The sequence below is a fragment of the Mastigoproctus giganteus genome, chromosome 4, assembly GCF_048544385.1.
Source record: "Mastigoproctus giganteus isolate SK-2022 chromosome 4, ASM4854438v1, whole genome shotgun sequence".
Lineage (NCBI taxonomy): Eukaryota > Metazoa > Arthropoda > Arachnida > Uropygi > Thelyphonidae > Mastigoproctus > Mastigoproctus giganteus.
The window spans coordinates 38004310-38022212 of record NC_143578.1 but is presented as its reverse complement, the minus strand read 5'-3'; the positions used below and the strand labels follow the sequence as shown (position 1 = coordinate 38022212).

The following is a 17903-nucleotide window of genomic DNA, read 5'->3' as shown; positions in this document are numbered from 1 at the left end:
TCAATCCACTCAGCAACGAAAACAGAACAAAGGACTGTCCTTTTTTCTCCTTCTATGCAAGGATGCTAACTGATACAGTATCAGCCAAAAAAATATAAAATAAAACACAAAAAAATGGTACCCACCTCATCTCTCCATCCCCTCCAATAAGTTGTGTAAATGTTCCTTAAATTTATTCAAACTACCTACCTACACAACACCAAATAGAAGTTTGTTTCTACAATCAATTAATCTCTGGCTGAATGGAAATTTTTTACCTCAGTCAAAATTTAATTAAAATTCAAAATAAAATTGAATTTAAATTTATATCTCCTATGCATGTCATCTGAGCAGGAGTTATAATATCTGCATTTAATTTACTCCTCGTAGGTGCCTAGCTTTAAACAGTGCAATTTGCAGAACTGAAGTCTTTCTTGGTAAGGGTACCATTTTGTATCCTTGACTAATCCTGTTGCTTTTCTTTGAACCCATTCCAGCAGATCCAAATCTTCCTGAAGTGATTGTCTTGGTGCATAATAGACTTAGATGCTAATGCATCAATAAAATTCTTATCCTAATCCTAAAATGAGGCTTCCAAACCTGTAAGCAGTACGCAAGATGTGACCCAACCATTGCCTTATACAACAGTAAAACCACATCCTGGTCCCTATGGAAAAACTCCTATATATCATTGACAGAACCCCATGACCTGGTCTGGTAGCCTGTCTACACTGCCTAGTAAACTTCATGTAAGACTGTACAATACCACCAGATCTTTTTATTTATCCACTACCCTGAGTGTAGTATCACCCAATTGGTATGTTATTCTGAAATTACTTTACCTTGCATTTTTCAGTGTTAAAAATCTCAGTTGCCACTTCTCAACCTAACTGGCTAATTTTCTAGGTTATTTGTAGCATCATACCCTGATTTCTGCCATTAATCACCCTGTCAATCCTAGTATCATCTGCGAACTTTGATATTTAATCCCAGGAGCTCAAATCTGGTGAGTATGGGCTTGGCACACCCAGGATCCTGAGCTGGATATCATCTTTCATGGTGATTTCCTTCTACTTCTGACACACACAGCGCCTCTGTAGCCAGGTGGGCAGGAGCAGCAGTGCGTAGCACATGCTTCTTGATTAGACCGGGGTTCCAGCCTGTGACCACCAAATACGGAGGATTCAGAAAGGTCAGGGAATGACCACCGCATATCCCCGGAGCAACTTAGTTGCTAATGCTCCTAAAAAACAAACAAACTCTCTCTCTCTCTCTCTCTCTCTCTCTCTCTCTCTCTCTCTCTCTCTCTCTCTCTCTCTCTCTCAGGGTAACTCAGAAATTTTTTTTGTCTGGTGCAGAATAAACCTCAGGCTTCTTTGAGCCATATTGCTAATAATAATAATATGGCTTCATCAATATTGTTAATAAATACTGAAAACAATAAAAGGCCCATCACTGAATTCTGAGGGACTCCACTAATAATGTTAGTCCAAGAAGAGCAGTGCTCATTAATAAACATTCTCTGCCTTAACAGTAACTTTCCCTCAATGCCACACTGTATAGCAATCATTCATGAAGAACAGTATCAAAAGCTTTGCTCAAATCTAAGTATATGATGTGAAAATTATTTTTTTGCATCTAGTTTTCCTTTGTTACTGCATCGTAGTAGCTAATCAGATTAGTCAGATAAGATCTTCCCTTAACGAATATAAGCTGTGATTGCCGTATAACTTAATTCCTGTCAAGATGATCCTGCATTACTTCTTTTAATCACTGACTGCATTATTTTCCCTAGAACAAAAGTCAAACTTACAGTTCTGTAGTTACTGATTTCTTCCTTTGATCCCCCTTTATGAATAGGGGAGACATTTGCACATTTTCAATCCATAGGAACTGTCCCTGAATGCTCTCATAATTATGAATAAAAGTTTACTTACCTTTTTTGCTGCATTTTTTAATATAATTGGATAGATTACTGCCCCAAGTGCCTTATTTACTTTTGGCCTTAACAATTTCTTTTTCACATTCTTCCCAATTATAAGTGTGTATACCTCTAGTATACCCATTCCCAAACACTTCTTCATGTGTGGATGTAGTTGCAAAATATTTATTCGGTTTGTCAGCAACCTGAACAGGATAATCAATAGCTTTGCCATTCATATCTGGTGGACCATTATGGTTCATTCTTTTTCTTGTAGTGTTAACATAAAAAAAGAATCCTTTTCCTACTTTTCTTCACATTCTTAGCCAAAGACATTTCGTAATCTGCTTTAGTTTCCCTAACTCCATTGTGATTTGATTGTAGACTTGTTTATACTTACTGTATGTTTGTTGTGTGTTTCCTGATCATTTATAATCATCCCATTTATTTTTCTTCTCTGTCACTAGTCTTATCAGTTCATCTGTCATCCGTATATAGGTGTAAACCTTGAACAGTATCTTTTAGTCGGTATGAAAATCTTGGTAGCTTCTACAGCTACTTCCCTAAATGCTTCCTATTTAGAGTTTGCAGTTTTTAATGTCATTAGTTGGTCCCACTGAAAGGAATTTAAAAGCTTAAAGACCATTATAGTCACCTTTATGAAAGAAAAATCCCTTCCCTTTATCTTTCACAGTAACGTTATCTTTAAGTATATCCTGCATCAGTACACTGTGATCACTGCCACTTAATGGTTCTTTTACCTGGAGATTCTAAATGCACAAAGAGTCACTGCTGGTAATCAGCTCTGAGTATCTGTTTCTATTGTTGCCTCTCTAATATGATAATGCAGAAGCAGTCATCCAATAAATCCAGAAAGGTTCTGCTGCTGTACGAGTGACCAATCTACAAGTTCAAGTTAATATCTGGAAATTTAAAGTCCCTCCCCCCCTTATAAGACATTGATTTACTGACCTACTCTTTTCGTTTGTATAAATGTTCCTTATACTCGTCACAGGTCATTTGGCCTATAACATACTCCTTCTTTCATTTTTGTTTTTCCACTGCCTATGCCACTTCAAATTGACTCAACATTACAATGACCCCCTATGTCAACAGGGTGTATGCTTTAGAATCTATGTGCTATCCTTTAGCTTTGACAGCCTCTATTTTGATATCCTTTAGCTAAAATCTTTTTACTTGATTGTGTCAGGTTCATTTGTTGCCTTTGCTGTTCTCCCAGTGTCATAGATCACTGAGAATTTTTTGACTTTATTTCTGTGCAGTTTGACTTTCTTAAATCTGACTTTCCTAACAGTGAAGTAATTTTCATTGAGAGTTTTAATGAACATAGTTTCATATGGCATCAAGTTGTATTGTTCCAGCTTGTAAAGCTGATGAGGCTTTTGCTATTTTTTATCACTTTACACAACTTGTTCATTTGCTAAAAACCAGATGATTCTAACCATGTACCTAACACTGTTGATCTTTTTCTTACTAACAGTCCTTCAAAGTACTCAGTAGGGATGATACTTTATTCCTCATTCCATCCTAAACTTTTGTTCTTTATCTAAACTATGGTATTTTACAAAAAAATATGCTAAGACTGTTCAGGTTAAGGATATAGCATATTTGGTGTTTGGACAATCTAGCTCCCAACTTCTGAAATTGGAAATTGGATTTATGAATAACTTACAAACAAGTTATTAATAAAATTGTTATTAATAAACATTAGACAACGTTTTTCCCTCATTCAGTGCCATCAAGAAGTGGTTTGTAGAGTCACCAAAGATGAACCTAAGGCTGTGTAACCTGTGGTTGTATCGCAGAAAACATTGCAGTTCATTACCTGATTTTGAAAGATTATCAGCTTGAGTTACAGTAGTATTTGCAAAGAGACTAAACTTAGCCTGTGAACCGATGTCACAATGTTTACAAAGAATTGGCCATAAAAAAATTCACCAAAATGGATACCAAAGTTCTGAATGTAATCCAGAAGCGGAAGATTGTGAATTATGCAAAGACAATTCTTGTGAAATTTTCTCAGGATTCAAACTATATGTTAACCAGTTGTAAGCATGGATGAAATTGATTCATTACTATGATCCAAAGGCCCTCAGCTCAACTCATTGAGTGATATAATAAAGGATCTCCTTTCCAGAAGAAATTTAGAAGGATGCCATTAGCTACCAAGATGATGACATCAGTTTATTCTTGGGACAAAGAAAGGATGATATTCATTGATTACCTTCAAAAGGGTAAATTCATCTAGGTGAATATTATTCTTCCTAGATGCTGAAGCTTCATGAGAAATTAAAGGCATCATGGAAAACTCTACAGTGGGATCCTCTTCCTTCACGACAGTATAAGGGGTACTACCGTGAAGAGAGTACCAAGAAGTTATGAATTGTTATCACACCTACTCTGTTCTGATGTGGCTCTATTGGATTCCAGTATCCTACACTGAAAAAAACATTTAAAAGGTCAATACCTTTGGACAAAAGATAGGTTCAGGCAGCTGAGGGGTGGTTAGAGAACCAAAGTGTGGATTCCATATAAAGTGTCTAAAAAGGATGAGAGAATGTTACATCAAGTATGCAACCTTTAGAAGTGACTGTGTTAAAAGTTGATGATGATGATGTAAAAGTTGATTCATTTCTAGATGGCTCCTTTCTTTTCACACTTTACAAATATCCTCATAATTTTTTTCTGTAATGATGTGTTCTGTACTTATAATAATCTGTTATTATCAGTTAATTTATTTATTAAGATTTTAATACTTTCTCATTGTTTTTATTTTATAATTTTTACATATTTTTATAACACAGGATTTATGTTTTCTAACATTAGGAATTAGAGATTGCAAAAGATCAAGCAGTAGAAACAATAGATAATCTTTTAGTCCAACAGAGAGAAACATTACTGCATCTTGAAAGAGTTGAAAATGATTTCCAGGTAATCTTTTGGAAATTATTTTTTGGAACTGTTTATTAGAAATGGTCCATTGGTATCCAAAAAGTTAAGTTACAAGCATGTGTTTTTATTTTTGAAGTTTGTTTTTTAAATATAATTGCATAAATTCTTATATGAAAATTTATATTCTGATGTAATTTGAATGTGATAAATTTGAATGTGATATGATGTTAGAATATGATTTTAAGCTTTGGAATGTGTAAATCAGGTGGGCTATAAAAATTAATACTACAACAGTACTACCTATTTCTAATTGACTATGATGCCAAATGAATCATTTTAGGTTTTCTCTTTCTGCAGAATTCAATACAGACATTTGGACAATTTCAAATGGTGGATAGCTGTTGATAGGATGGTGGGGACAGTTATTAAACTGAAATAACCAGAGCTGTAAATGTGTTAAGAATGGTAGTTTGAAGGTTATGCTAATAACGTCAAGAAACTGAAGAAAATTTCATGAAGATAATTTCAAGTTCAGCCAAGAGTTACAGCATTTCAGAATCTGGGCCTAGCAATGAGATGCTATAGCCAGATTATGCAAGACAGTTTTATGCTTTGTGTTCCTCTCATTCCCTCCCCAGGACAACCTGTGTGATTTGATACAGACAACTCTGGAGTCGAAACCAGTGGGTCAATGTTCTCTCTACAGATGAGTCAAGATTCAGTCTTGAAACTGATGCTTGGTAGATGAGATTTCCACATTCCATACCATTCCATATCTATAGAGATATTGAGTGGTATGGAATGTGGTATTCCTTTCAAGTGAGAATATTTTGCTCATGGACTGGCTAGTCAGATCTCTGGACCTGGATCTGATTGAGTATATCTGAATATCTTAGGGAGTTGAATTGGAGCATATCAACTTTCTCCCAAAACCTTTATGTACCTAAGATCTGCTCTTGCAGTGGAGTACAATTTATTGCTACACATTCCTACATTGTCTTTGTAAACAGCATTCCCATTAACTTTCTGACTGCTGGTCTGGACCCTCAATTTTGAGTAGTCATGATTTTGTGATTATAATTCATGAAAATAGAGACATTTCTTTTCAGATATAATATATGTTGTCCTACCATTAATATCCGCACACCTGCACATCTACAAATAACCTTTATTTACAGGAAAACTAATGTGTGTCTTTATGACAGCCTCTAGTCTCTGTGGAACACTCCCCACCAGTTATATGTAAATGTCCCCTGATATATACAGGGTGATTCACTACCAGTGCGACAAACTTGCAGGAGGTGTAGGGGGCACAAAAACAAATCGGAATCACATAGCATTGCAGGGTCCGAAATGCCTTCGTCATGCGGTAGAGGACGTTGAACCGGAGGTTGCGTGAACAGCGATCCCGCTGGAAGTCAGCATTTGCGAACCGGCTCCCGAGGCAGTGGGATGGACGAGTATTCAAACGTTGAACTGGCCGACATGCACCTCGCGTATGGAGCTGTGGACTGTAACGGGCGCGCCGCTCTGCGCTTGTACCAGGAACGTTTCCCGCACAGGCGTGCCCCTCATCATACGATTTTCGCACGTGTGCACAGAAGGTTACGTGAGACTGGTTGTTTCACGAGAGGTACCATGAATCGAGAGCGAACGACGAGGACGCCAGACAATGAGGAGAATGTCCTACGTCTTGCAGAAGGCAATCAGAGTACGAGTACTCGAGCGATAGGACAACGATTGGGTATTTCCCAATCCACTGTATGGAGGATACTGTCAACAAACCAAATGAGTTCATACCATCTGCAACGCGTCCAATCATTGGAGCCTGCGGATTATCCACTCCGGAGGACTTTTGCTACTTGGTTTCTTCAACAGAAACGGTTCGCAAATGCTGACTTCCAGCTTGATCGCTGTTCACGCGACCTCCCGTTCAACGTCCTCTACCGCATGATGAAGGCATTTCGGACCCTGCAATGCTATGTGATTCCGATTCGTCTTTGTGCCCCCTACACCTCCTGCATGTTTGTCGCACTGGTAGTGAATCACCCTGTATATATATATATATACACATATATATCTGCCATTTGGCCTTCAAAGTGGCAACCAGTTCAGCTGTTTTATTGGGTAGTCTCTCCTCACATGCACCCAATGATCCATTCCATACCAGAGGTTCTCTATAGAATTGAGGTCAGTGTTCTGGGTTGGCCAGTCAATCATTTCAATGCTCGTGCCCTCAAACTGGTCCATCACAGTGTGAGTAGTATGAAATGGAGCATTGTCAAGCTGATACAAGTATGGGCCTTTCTTTACATGCTGCCAAAACATAGACCACAGATAGACCACAGCATTCATGGTTTTGTCCAAAATGACCAATGCTCCCAGACCAAACCATGAAAAACAGTGCCCCAGACCTACACGCTGCCTCTGTCAAACTTTGTTGTTGGGAGGATACAGTCTGGCAGGTATCTTTCTCCAGACAACTACCACACCCATGAATAACCATCAGACTGGTAGATCATGTACTGTAACTCGTTACTCCAAAGCACAGCTTCTCATTGGTCTACAGTCCAAGAATGGCAGGCCTTACACCAAGCTGGACAGTGTCTGGCATTAGTTGGTAATAGGTAGCTTGTGGACAACTGCACAACTGTGGTAATCCATATCATGCTCTGTCCTGCACACTGTACTGGTGCTGACATATATCCCAATCATCTCACTGAGGGCCTGTATAGGCTGCAACAACGTCAACCTGTGTTCTGAGAGGACGGTTCTTTTCTGAACTTTCCTGTCATATTCTATCAGCTTCGGAGGTTTCCCAAAGTTGAAAACTTTGGAAAATCTCCAGAGTGGTGGTGTTTTGTGATGTTTTCAGCACCAGTCCATTTCAGATCACATCACCAATTGTTGACCTAGGGATCTTTAGAGCAATTGAAATGTCATGTACAGACCGATTGCTTATGTGCACCTATTATCATTCCATCCTGGAAGTCTGTTAATTCTGTTGATCACAGCATCTTCCATTCATGATCATACTACTGTATCCTTGAAATACAAGCATATTTATATTTGAGTCTGACGTGTGGTGTCAGGATGAGTAGGATGTGACCAACTATCAGTGGAGAGGTGTTTGGATATTAATGATAAGGCAGTGTAGTTGGGAATTAAAGATTAAATAATGATTATTCCCAACTATATATTGATATACATAATGGTTCATAAGTAAATAAATTATTTTGAATAACTGCTGATGTAAATATATATAAATTATTCGAAAAATAGTTTATAATTTTCTTTTTATTATTATTTCAGAATAATTTGAGCATGGAAAAAGTACCATAAGCTCTACAGTGAAGGAGAGGATTGAAATTGTAAAGTGGCATGCAAAACAGAAAATGCTGCAGAAGTTGCATGTCAGTTTAGGAAGTTTTTTGGACATAAACAACCATAATAAAGACCATAAAGCAAATTGTGAAGAAGCTTCTTGAAGTGGGAGACATTCACAATCCACCAAAACCTGGTAGACGTTGTATCTCAAAGACATCTGCCAATTTGGAACTTGTAAGAGAGGAGATTGAAAGAAATCTGAAAAATCTCAAAGAAAGCAAAGTTTGGAGCTTAAAACTTAAAATTTAGGTTAAATAGAATCATAAAGGAACCTAAATACAAAGTTTATCATCCTACATTGCTACAAAGTTTGAATGAGAACAATCCAGATAGAAGATTAGAATTTGCTGAACGGTTTTGGCCATGAATGCTACAAAGCCAGATATCATTGACAATGTTTTGTGTACTAATGAAGCCACATTTAAACTAAATGGAACTGTTAATCATAACTGTGTTTATTACTCTCTTGGCAACCCCAATTATTCTTTAAAAAGGATTTAAATGCTATTGGCTTAATAATCTGGGCTGGAATTTGGACAGGAGATGTTCTCAGACTTTTTTTGCTTTGAGGGAACCATGATAGGTGAAAGCTACCTGAAATTGCTAAAAAACAAAATCAATCATCCTATTAATGCAGTCCAAAATAAAATTTCAAGATTGCTTTTTTTATGCAGGATGTAGAACCAGCTCGCTGTGCAAAAATTATCCATAAACCCTTAGATGAAAAGTCCATGGGCCAGTGGATCAAATAGCAGGGTTCAATTGAATGGTCACTGTGCTTCCTGGATTTAACACTGTGATTACTTTTTTGTGGGTTCGCTCTGTACCCAAAAGACTACAGTTTTATAAAGACCAAAATGAATAGATATTGTAATTTTTTTTTTTAAAGTTTTTTTAAAATCCTTCTATTTCCTTTGAGGGCCTTGTTGAGGCCCCCAGAAGAAATAGAAGGATTTATGTTACTCGTAGGAGTAAAATAAAAATTTCTGATGTCCTAAGTACTGCACACACCACAGAGCTCTACGAGGGGACATCGATTCGTGAACTGGCAGGTATACGTAAACCTGGGTCCAACATTATGATCCTGAAACAAATAGACAATCGATGGAGTGGTACCATCAAAATTCGCCACACAAGAAGTTCAAAAGATAGCCTTCTGTTGGTAAAGTCAAGGTGACAGTGTTTTGGGGCAAAATTGGGTCTTGCTTGTGGACTTCTTGGAGCATGGCACCACAATCAACTCAGATTGATATGTGGAAACATTGAAAAAGTTGAAAGCCCGCATCCGTAGAGTTCGACCGGACAAAAACCTTAATGAGGTTCTCCATGACAATGCATGACCCCATACAGGAGGTCATTGCCAAACGGGGGTGCACTGTTTTTCCTCACCCCTCTCATAGCCTGGATCTTGTACCTTCCAATTATCACCTCTTTAGCCCGCTGAAGGATGCACTCCGTGGAACCTATTTTGTGGATGACGACCAGCTCAAGCACAGTGTTTGCAAAGCCCTCTGGAGCAAGAGTAAGGACTTTTACAGGATTGGAATACAGTGTCTGACTCAGAGATGGCAGAAGTGCATAGAAAAGGATGGTGACTTTGTGGAAAAATAACAGTGTGTTTATTAATGATTGAGGATTAATTTTTGTGAAAGGCACAGTTGTAGGAATTAAATTTTCTGAGGAAAAAAATAAGAAGCATTACTTTCGTACCTCTTCTCATATGCACTATGAGTTTTTTATGCTATCTACAGCATTATGAAAGCCCTTGATTTTTATATAAGTAGTATTTGTTTCTTTGTTAATATACTGAAATAATTCATAAATATTTTTTTATTTCAGGACTATCAGTCTGAAAGTAACCAGCTCCTGAATATTTCAAATAATATCCAACAAGATCAGCAGACAGTAATGCAGAAAGTAGAAAGCATGAGTGCTGAAATTATGGTATGGATCCATCTAAATTAATCACCATTTTTATTATTATGAGAATTATTTTTTTATTATTTGTGACATAACTAGCATATTAGCACTATTTCATTAATTAGTAAAACTACTAGATATGCCATTACATGTCTGGTTTTGATTCTGTTTTAAGAATTAGCATTGTTCTAGATTAATTATGAAATATTTAACTCAGGACTGAGCAGACGTGTATGTGTTAAGAGCTACTTCCATTTTTATCAGAACTCCATGGTGCACGTATTTATTTTCACTTAATTTTGGTGTAGATTATATTTTCAGATCTTGGCATAGTTATTTAAGATTTTTATGTAATAAAATATATACGTAAGTAATAAATAATTACTATTCACACATTTCTCTAGCTTTATGATGCTCCAGTGGTTCACTCAGAAGTGTTCCATGGTCCACTGTGGAATGGAGGGATATATTCTGCATATTACTCATTCCTGGTGCAACTCTTAGTCATTAGTATCATTACCCCATTGAGGTATGCTTTACCCTGGTTTAACTTAGGACAGCCCTCATTACAATGAAAATTTTATGCTACAGGCAACCCTCATATAACACTACTTCTACAACACGGTTTTGCTCTAACACGATTGATAAATTGCGACAATCCTCACACAACGCGGTGGTACTTACATAACATGTACTTGTACAAAACCGTGGTACTTACATAACACGGTTAGAGAACCTCGCATAACACAGTATTTTTGAGCTTTTGTGCGGAGAAATTGGATGTAATTTTTCAACATTTCCATTCTGTTTTGTGAGTCTCCGCTGTTGACTCACTAGTCGTTATGCATAAAAAATTGGGAAATCCCCGTGTTAGGTTCTGTGCTACTGAACTTGTGCTTGTTTGAGACCATAAAAAAGTGTGACTTTGAAGCATGCAGTTTGTGACTTTTAAGGTTTTTGTAAGAGTGAAACATTTTAAGGGCTTAAGCCTCAGGCTGCAAGAGAATTAGACAATGTACAAGTTAGTGCAAGTGCTGCATATTAGTGTGCAGCAAACACTGAATTAGCAAAAATGGCATTGTGTTAGTTAAATCTCATATTGTGAATACCTTCACAACGAGTTGCCATGATATTGCACTACTTCGAATAAGTAATGCTACACCAAAGAAGAAGACTATTGTTACTTATTCTCAGCGGATACCACCGCCCACCTGAAGAAGGGCCAAATAGCCCCAAGATAGTGCCGCCTGGGTGGTGGTATCCGCTGAGAATAAGTAACAATAGTCTTCTCCTTTGGTGAAGTGTTATTTATTCGAAGTAGTGCAATATCATGGCAACTCGTTGTGAAGAGGTATTCACAATATATGATTTAACTAAAACAATGCCATTTTTGCTAATTCAGAGTTTGCTGCCTACTAATATGCTGCATATGCACTAACTTGTACGTTGTCTAATTCTCTCACAGCCTGAGACTTAAGCCCTTAAAGTGTTTCAGTTTAAATTCACTTTATACACCATCAGGCATCTCTCATATTGTGGAGTTATACTTCATAACTGTTTTTTCATCATTGCATCATCAGGGTATATACCCACCCACCGAAGAGGGGTCAAATAGCCCTGAAACGGCACCAGGGGAAGCCTGATGATGTCCGGAGTTTCCAAGAATAGATAACAACAGCCTTCTCCACTGGGGAAGCGTTGCCTATTCGAGGAGTTTGAGTTTTTGAGTGGTGTGAGTTGAAGGAGTTACTGTCCCTTTCATTCTTCTACGTCGTTTCTTTTCCTCTTCCACTCCTACTATTACTTTCCCCTCTACCTTTTTTGCTTTTCTAAGTCTAATAGGGATAACTGGATAGTCGAGTTATTATCCCACACAAATACAAAATAGCCCCGAAACAGCACCAGGGGAGCCTGATGATGTCCGGAGTTTCCAAGAATAGGTAACAACAGCCTTCTCCACTGGGGAAGCATTGCCTGTTCAAGGAGTTTATGAGTGGTGTGAGTTGAAGGAGTTACTGTCCCTTTCATTCTTCTACACCGTTTCTTTTCCTCTTCCACTCCTACTATTACTTTCCCTCTACCTTTTTGCTTTTCTAAGTCTAATAGGGACAACTGGATAGTCGAGTTATTATCCCACACAAATACAAAATAGCCCCGAAACGGTGCCGTCTGGGTAGTGGTGGTGGTGGTATCCACTGAGAATAAGTAACAATCTTCTCCTTTGGTGAAGCGTTACTTATTTGAAGTAGTGCAACGTCATGGCAACTCGTTGTGAAGGTATTCACAATATGAGATTTAACTAAAACGATGCTGTTTTTGATAATTCAGAGTTTGCTGTGTACTAATATGCTGTGTTTTCACTAACTTGTATGGTTTTTGTAAGATTATTTTAGTTTTTTTTCATTGTTTAAAATTTTTCTGTGTATGTATTACTAAACTTTTTTCATCTCCGCCTATGTACCAACTGAGACTAGCCTGGACCCGACCAAGAATGATTTTTACAACCAGCTCCAACATACGCTGGATTCAATTCCACATACAGAAGTGATCATCCTCGCAGGTGACTTTAACGCCTACATTGGCGTGGACAGATCTGGTTGGGAAACAATGGGCAAGTTTGGTCATGGGAAGATCAACGACAACGGACTACGTCTGTTGTCCTTTGCCGCATCTAACAACCTGATCATCAGAAACAGCCATTTCCAGCACCCTCCAGAACATCAACTTACATGGCGAAATCCATCTGGCAAGGACTCAGCAATCCTGGACTACATTTTGATCAATGCCCGATTTCGCTCATCACTCATGGACGTCCGTGCCATGAGGGGACCTGATTGCGGATCTGATCACTACCTCATCCGGGCTAAGGTGCAGCTCAAACTACAACATGCAAAAAGGTCATCTCGGTCAGCCAAGCTGGACTGGAGGCAACTAATGAATGCTGCCAAACAAACAGGCATATCAGATTGCCCTATCCAACTGCTTTGAGACACTGGCCGCGTCCGAGGATATAAATGAAGAAGAAAAGCAGATCTCTGATGCCATCCTGAAATGTGCCAAGCCCCTATGCCCAACGGCGAATGCAACCATGGATATCAGACGAGTGCCTCGACCTCGTGAACAAACGGAAACAGGCAAAATTGGTTGACTTCGAATGGTACCGGCAGTTAAACTGAGAAGTCCGACAGAGGATGAAAGCGGAGAGAGAAGCATACTGGAACCAAGTGGCAGACGATCTTGAAGAAGCGGCATCCAAGCACGAGTACCGCACTCTCTACCATACCCTCAGATGTCTGAATGGAAAGACCAAATTGACTAGTGACAACATCAAGAACGCTGATGGGACCTTCATGCAATCACTGTCCGAACGCCTGCAATGGTGGAGTGAATTCTTTAAAGCATTGTATAATCACAACCCACTTCAGGGAGCAGCAGCAGCCGCACCACCAATCTATAACTCTGAGGTCTCCATGGTCGATGTCGAGCCTACGGTAGAAGAAGTGAAAGCAGCCATACAATCCTTAAAGAATGGCAGGGCACCAGGAGTGGACCAAGTCACCACAGAAGCGATCAAAGCCGGGGGAGATGTACTGCTTCGCCGACTACATTCACTCCTCAAAACCATCTGGTGCACTGAACAAATTCCGCTAACATGGAGGAAAGCCTTTATCGTGCCAATCCACAAGAAAGGTGATAACTGGGATTGCAAGAATTACCGTGGCATCAGTCTCCTTTCCATCATCGGAAAGGTCCTTATGAAGATCATTCAGTCAAGGCTGCAAAAACATTGCGAGCAAACCAGTCGAGAAGAACAGGTGGGATTTAAACCCAGGCGAGGGTGCTGTGATCAAATCTTCGCCATCCATCAACTGATGGAGGAGAGGATCCGGTGTGGACAGCGAACCGTCATTGTTTTTATTGACTTTAAGTCTGCTTTTGACTGTGTCCACCAGCCCGCCTTATGGAAATTGCTAGAGGTCGAACATGTACCTCGAAAAGTCATCACACTCCTCCAAACTGCATACAACGGTTTAACCAGCCAGGTGCGCATCCAGAACGATTTATCTGAGGAATTTACCGTCCAAACTGGAGTCCGCCAAGGGGACATGGCCTCCCCGTTGCTTTTTAACATCGTGGGCGACGCCATTATGAGGCAAGCATTCAGCAACAGACAGGGTATACAATATGGCAAGGATCACTATGTGACTGACTTGATGTTTGCCGACGATAGTGCTATCTTTGCCGGAAACGACGCTTAAGCCACGGATATCCTCTACGACATTGCCCGGCCATACGGGTTGAAGATCAATGCTGATAAGACAAAGGCCCTGGCAACAGATGGGTCGCAAGCCACCATCTATCTCGAAGGCATCCAGATCGAGCAAGTGCAGGACTTTAAATACCTTGGGTCACTGGTCCAGGAGAAGAAAGTTGCATCCACCGTGGAGATCCACAGCAGAATTGGACAGGCGGCCACTGCGTTCGCCTCACTCAAATGGAGTCTGTGGAAGAGGACCAACATTTCCTCAAAGACTAAAATCCGACTCTTCCGGACTTTGATCTTGTCCATTCTCCTTTACGGATCGGAAACATGGATTTGTCTCAAGCTAGATTTAAACAAACTTGAAGTATTCCAAATGCGATGCCTGCGGCAGATCCTGGGCATCTCACTTCGTGACCGCATCACTAACGATACCATCCGCGCCAGATGGCAAAGGCTTAGATGGTTTGGCCACGTATGTAGAATGGCCACAAATAGAATACCATCCACACTCCTTTGGAGACAACGACCCACCCAATGGAGCATTCAGCGGACCGCGCCTAGGAAAACGTGGGCCAAGCAAGTAGAAAATGACCTGAAGAGCCGATGTCTCGACCTTAATCAGGCCAGGACTGACGCCATGGATCATAAAGCATGGAAAAACATCACAGAGTAAGTCCGAAACCCTGCAGCACCTACAGCAGCATACTGGTTGTGTGGCCAACCGCCTCCTCCAGCCGCCAGCTAAGGACCAAAGAAGAAACTTTTTTCTTAAGAGCCATTGGAATAATTTCTTTGTTGTGAATTAAATTCCAGCCCTAAATTATGCCTAAGGAACTTTGGTATATTTTGGGTAACTGCCAATTTATTTAAAGAATGGTTTCTAAATTGTGTTGAATTATGCCTAAGGAACTTTGGTATATTTTGGGTAACTGCCAATTCATTTAAAGAATGGTTCTAAATTGTGTTGTACCTGCTATTGAAAACTATTTAAAGTGGAAAAATCTAGATTTCAAAGTTATATTACTATTGGATAATGCACCAGACCATCCAAAAGATTTAAGTCATCCAAAATGTTGAAGTAATCCTCCTACTACCTAATACAATTTCTTTAATTCAACCATTAAATCAAGGCATTATATCTACCTATAAAACTGATTATATCAGAAAATCATTACAATGGATTTTGGAAAAAATTGATTCTGAACCTATTAAAGTGCTGGAGGCATGGAAACATTTTTCAATTGTGGACTGTATCGAAATCATAGCTTTATTGCTCAATGAAGTAAACCCTCAGCATTAAATGCATGTTGGAAAAATGTATGGCCAGAGTGAGTTCATTCAGGAAATATGGTCAACCGGCAGAAAACAGTATCAGCGGGACGGTAGAACTTGCTAAGTTGATAGGAAGGGAAGGTTTTGATGAGATGACTATTAAAGACATTCAAGAATTACTGGTAGAAAAAGAAGCTGGCAAAGTGGATTTGATGGAAATGGAATCAGAGGTAAATCAATTCAGAGGATGATAGCACAGGTGAAAATTCTGAAGTTCCAAATTTTACACTAAAAAGCATACAGGAAGGCATAAACTTAGCCATGCAATGAGAATCTTATTTTTTGAATGCAGATCATTTAACTGAAAGGAACAAAAAGTTCAAAAGGGAGCTTCAAAAATGCTTAGCTCCATGCCATGCAATTTACAAAGATCTATCAAGCAAAAGCAAACAATCTCAGAATACTGATTTTTTTAAAGAGAGCAGAAGATACACGAAATCTGGATGCTGCAGAAGAAAGTTCAAAAGGTAAAGATATTCTGCAACAGAGAAAACATTCTCATTTGATTGTGCTTAGCAGCGATGAAGGGGAAGAAAGTTAAATGAATGTACATTATCTGACATATATATATCCCAATTTGTAAGGCATTTGTTCAGTTATTACTATTTTTAATAAAAATTAAGTTTCCTATAATTATAAAAAAAATGTATTTTTGTTAGATTTTGGAATGTAACTCCCCCTTTTTGTACTGGTTCTTAGTCCTGTATAACACGGTTTCGCACTACACAAGATTTTGTAGGAACCTAACTACCATGTTATACGAGGGTTACCTATACTTCTCAAATATGACTAAGAAGACATTTTTAATGCTGTTATATCTTACGTTAGTGGTGAGACTGCATCTCAGCCTGTGCCTATAGAAGCCCTGCAATCTATAAAAATGTTTCTAAATATCATTATTTTATTCTGGCAAAATTTACTATTAAAAATTTTTGAATATTAAGAAGTTTTTCCAGTACTAATTTTGGGCCTAACAATTTTCAGAACCAGAGAAGCTTGTAAAGCTGTATAAAAGTTTGCATTGTCAAGTTATTGTCAATCTCTGTTGCAGTTATGTCAACTTTTGAGGCATAAGTGGTCATATGGCATAGATTTTTACCCTGAAATTTAAATGGTTGCAGTGCAGATCTTTTTGAATATTTCCAGTTTAATTCCAATTCTATAGGCACTCCATAAATAAAATATAAATATTGTGTGCATAACATCATAGATTTTTTTTTTTTAAATCTAATCTTCACACAGTTAATATCGATGTGTAAATTTTTTGCTTCTTTTTTCTCTTGGTCAGAAATAATACACAAATATCAAAGATAAAATATTATATTCACAGCATAAATAGTTTTTTTTACAAAATAACTTACTTTCATAATATAGCTAGACATGTGTGATCATTTTCTTCCCTAAATTGAAATGCTTATTCTGCAGCCATATAATGAAGATTTCTGAACAGTTTCTTATTTTTTATTATTTTATTTTTTTTTTTTGCCTTTGGTCAGTAATGCAATATTCAGTCATTTACACTATACTCGCTGTATATTTGAAATATCATATTCATGGCAGTACAATTACTGTAATGCTGCCATGAACAAAATCATAACAAATTGGATTCATGCAAAAAGTCCTGAATATTTCTGATTAATTTATATTTTGCACTGGTCAAAATGCTATAAACATCATAAAAATGAAATTTTATGTTCATAATTTCAGTAGTTATTTTCTAAAAAATATTTTTCATAGTATTATTCTTTTTTTTTTTTTTGACTTCATGTATCACTTCCTCATGAAGACTCCTCTTGCACATTCATTTTAATAGAATAAATAATCAAATAAGAAAATAAATTTCTCTGAATAATTATCCTCTGGTAGAAGCCATGTTCCAAGCCTGAGAACTGCATTTTTAGGAGAGTGTGAATTGACAAGATTACTAAAGCCACCACTTATTCCTGCTATTTTAAACAGGAATTAGCATTAGTAGAGGCACATGATGCAAGAAAGCAAGCTTATACAGCATCAGCCAAAAAAAAAAAAAAAAAAAAAAGCCCTTCCCATTTCACTGATCTATTCATTCCAAATGTTTGCCTAGTTCTGCCTTGAATTTATTTAAGCTGTCAACTTCCAAACAACAGATGGAAGTTTGTTCCAGCAATCAACTACCCACTGGCTAAAGGCAAACTTCCGCACATCTAT

At 38.2% G+C, this 17903-nt stretch overlaps 1 protein-coding gene across 1 annotated transcript in view; it reads left to right on the top strand.

Moving 5' to 3' along the window:
- The window catches only part of LOC150086631 (TNF receptor-associated factor 3-like), a 214147-nt gene that overhangs the window by 96869 nt on the left and 99375 nt on the right, over positions 1-17903 (top strand). Inside the window, exons 8-9 of the mRNA XM_090372210.1 lie at positions 4748-4852; positions 10040-10144. Of these exons, the coding sequence (XP_090228336.1) occupies positions 4748-4852; positions 10040-10144 (210 nt within the window). The remainder of the gene's footprint in view (positions 1-4747; positions 4853-10039; positions 10145-17903) is intronic.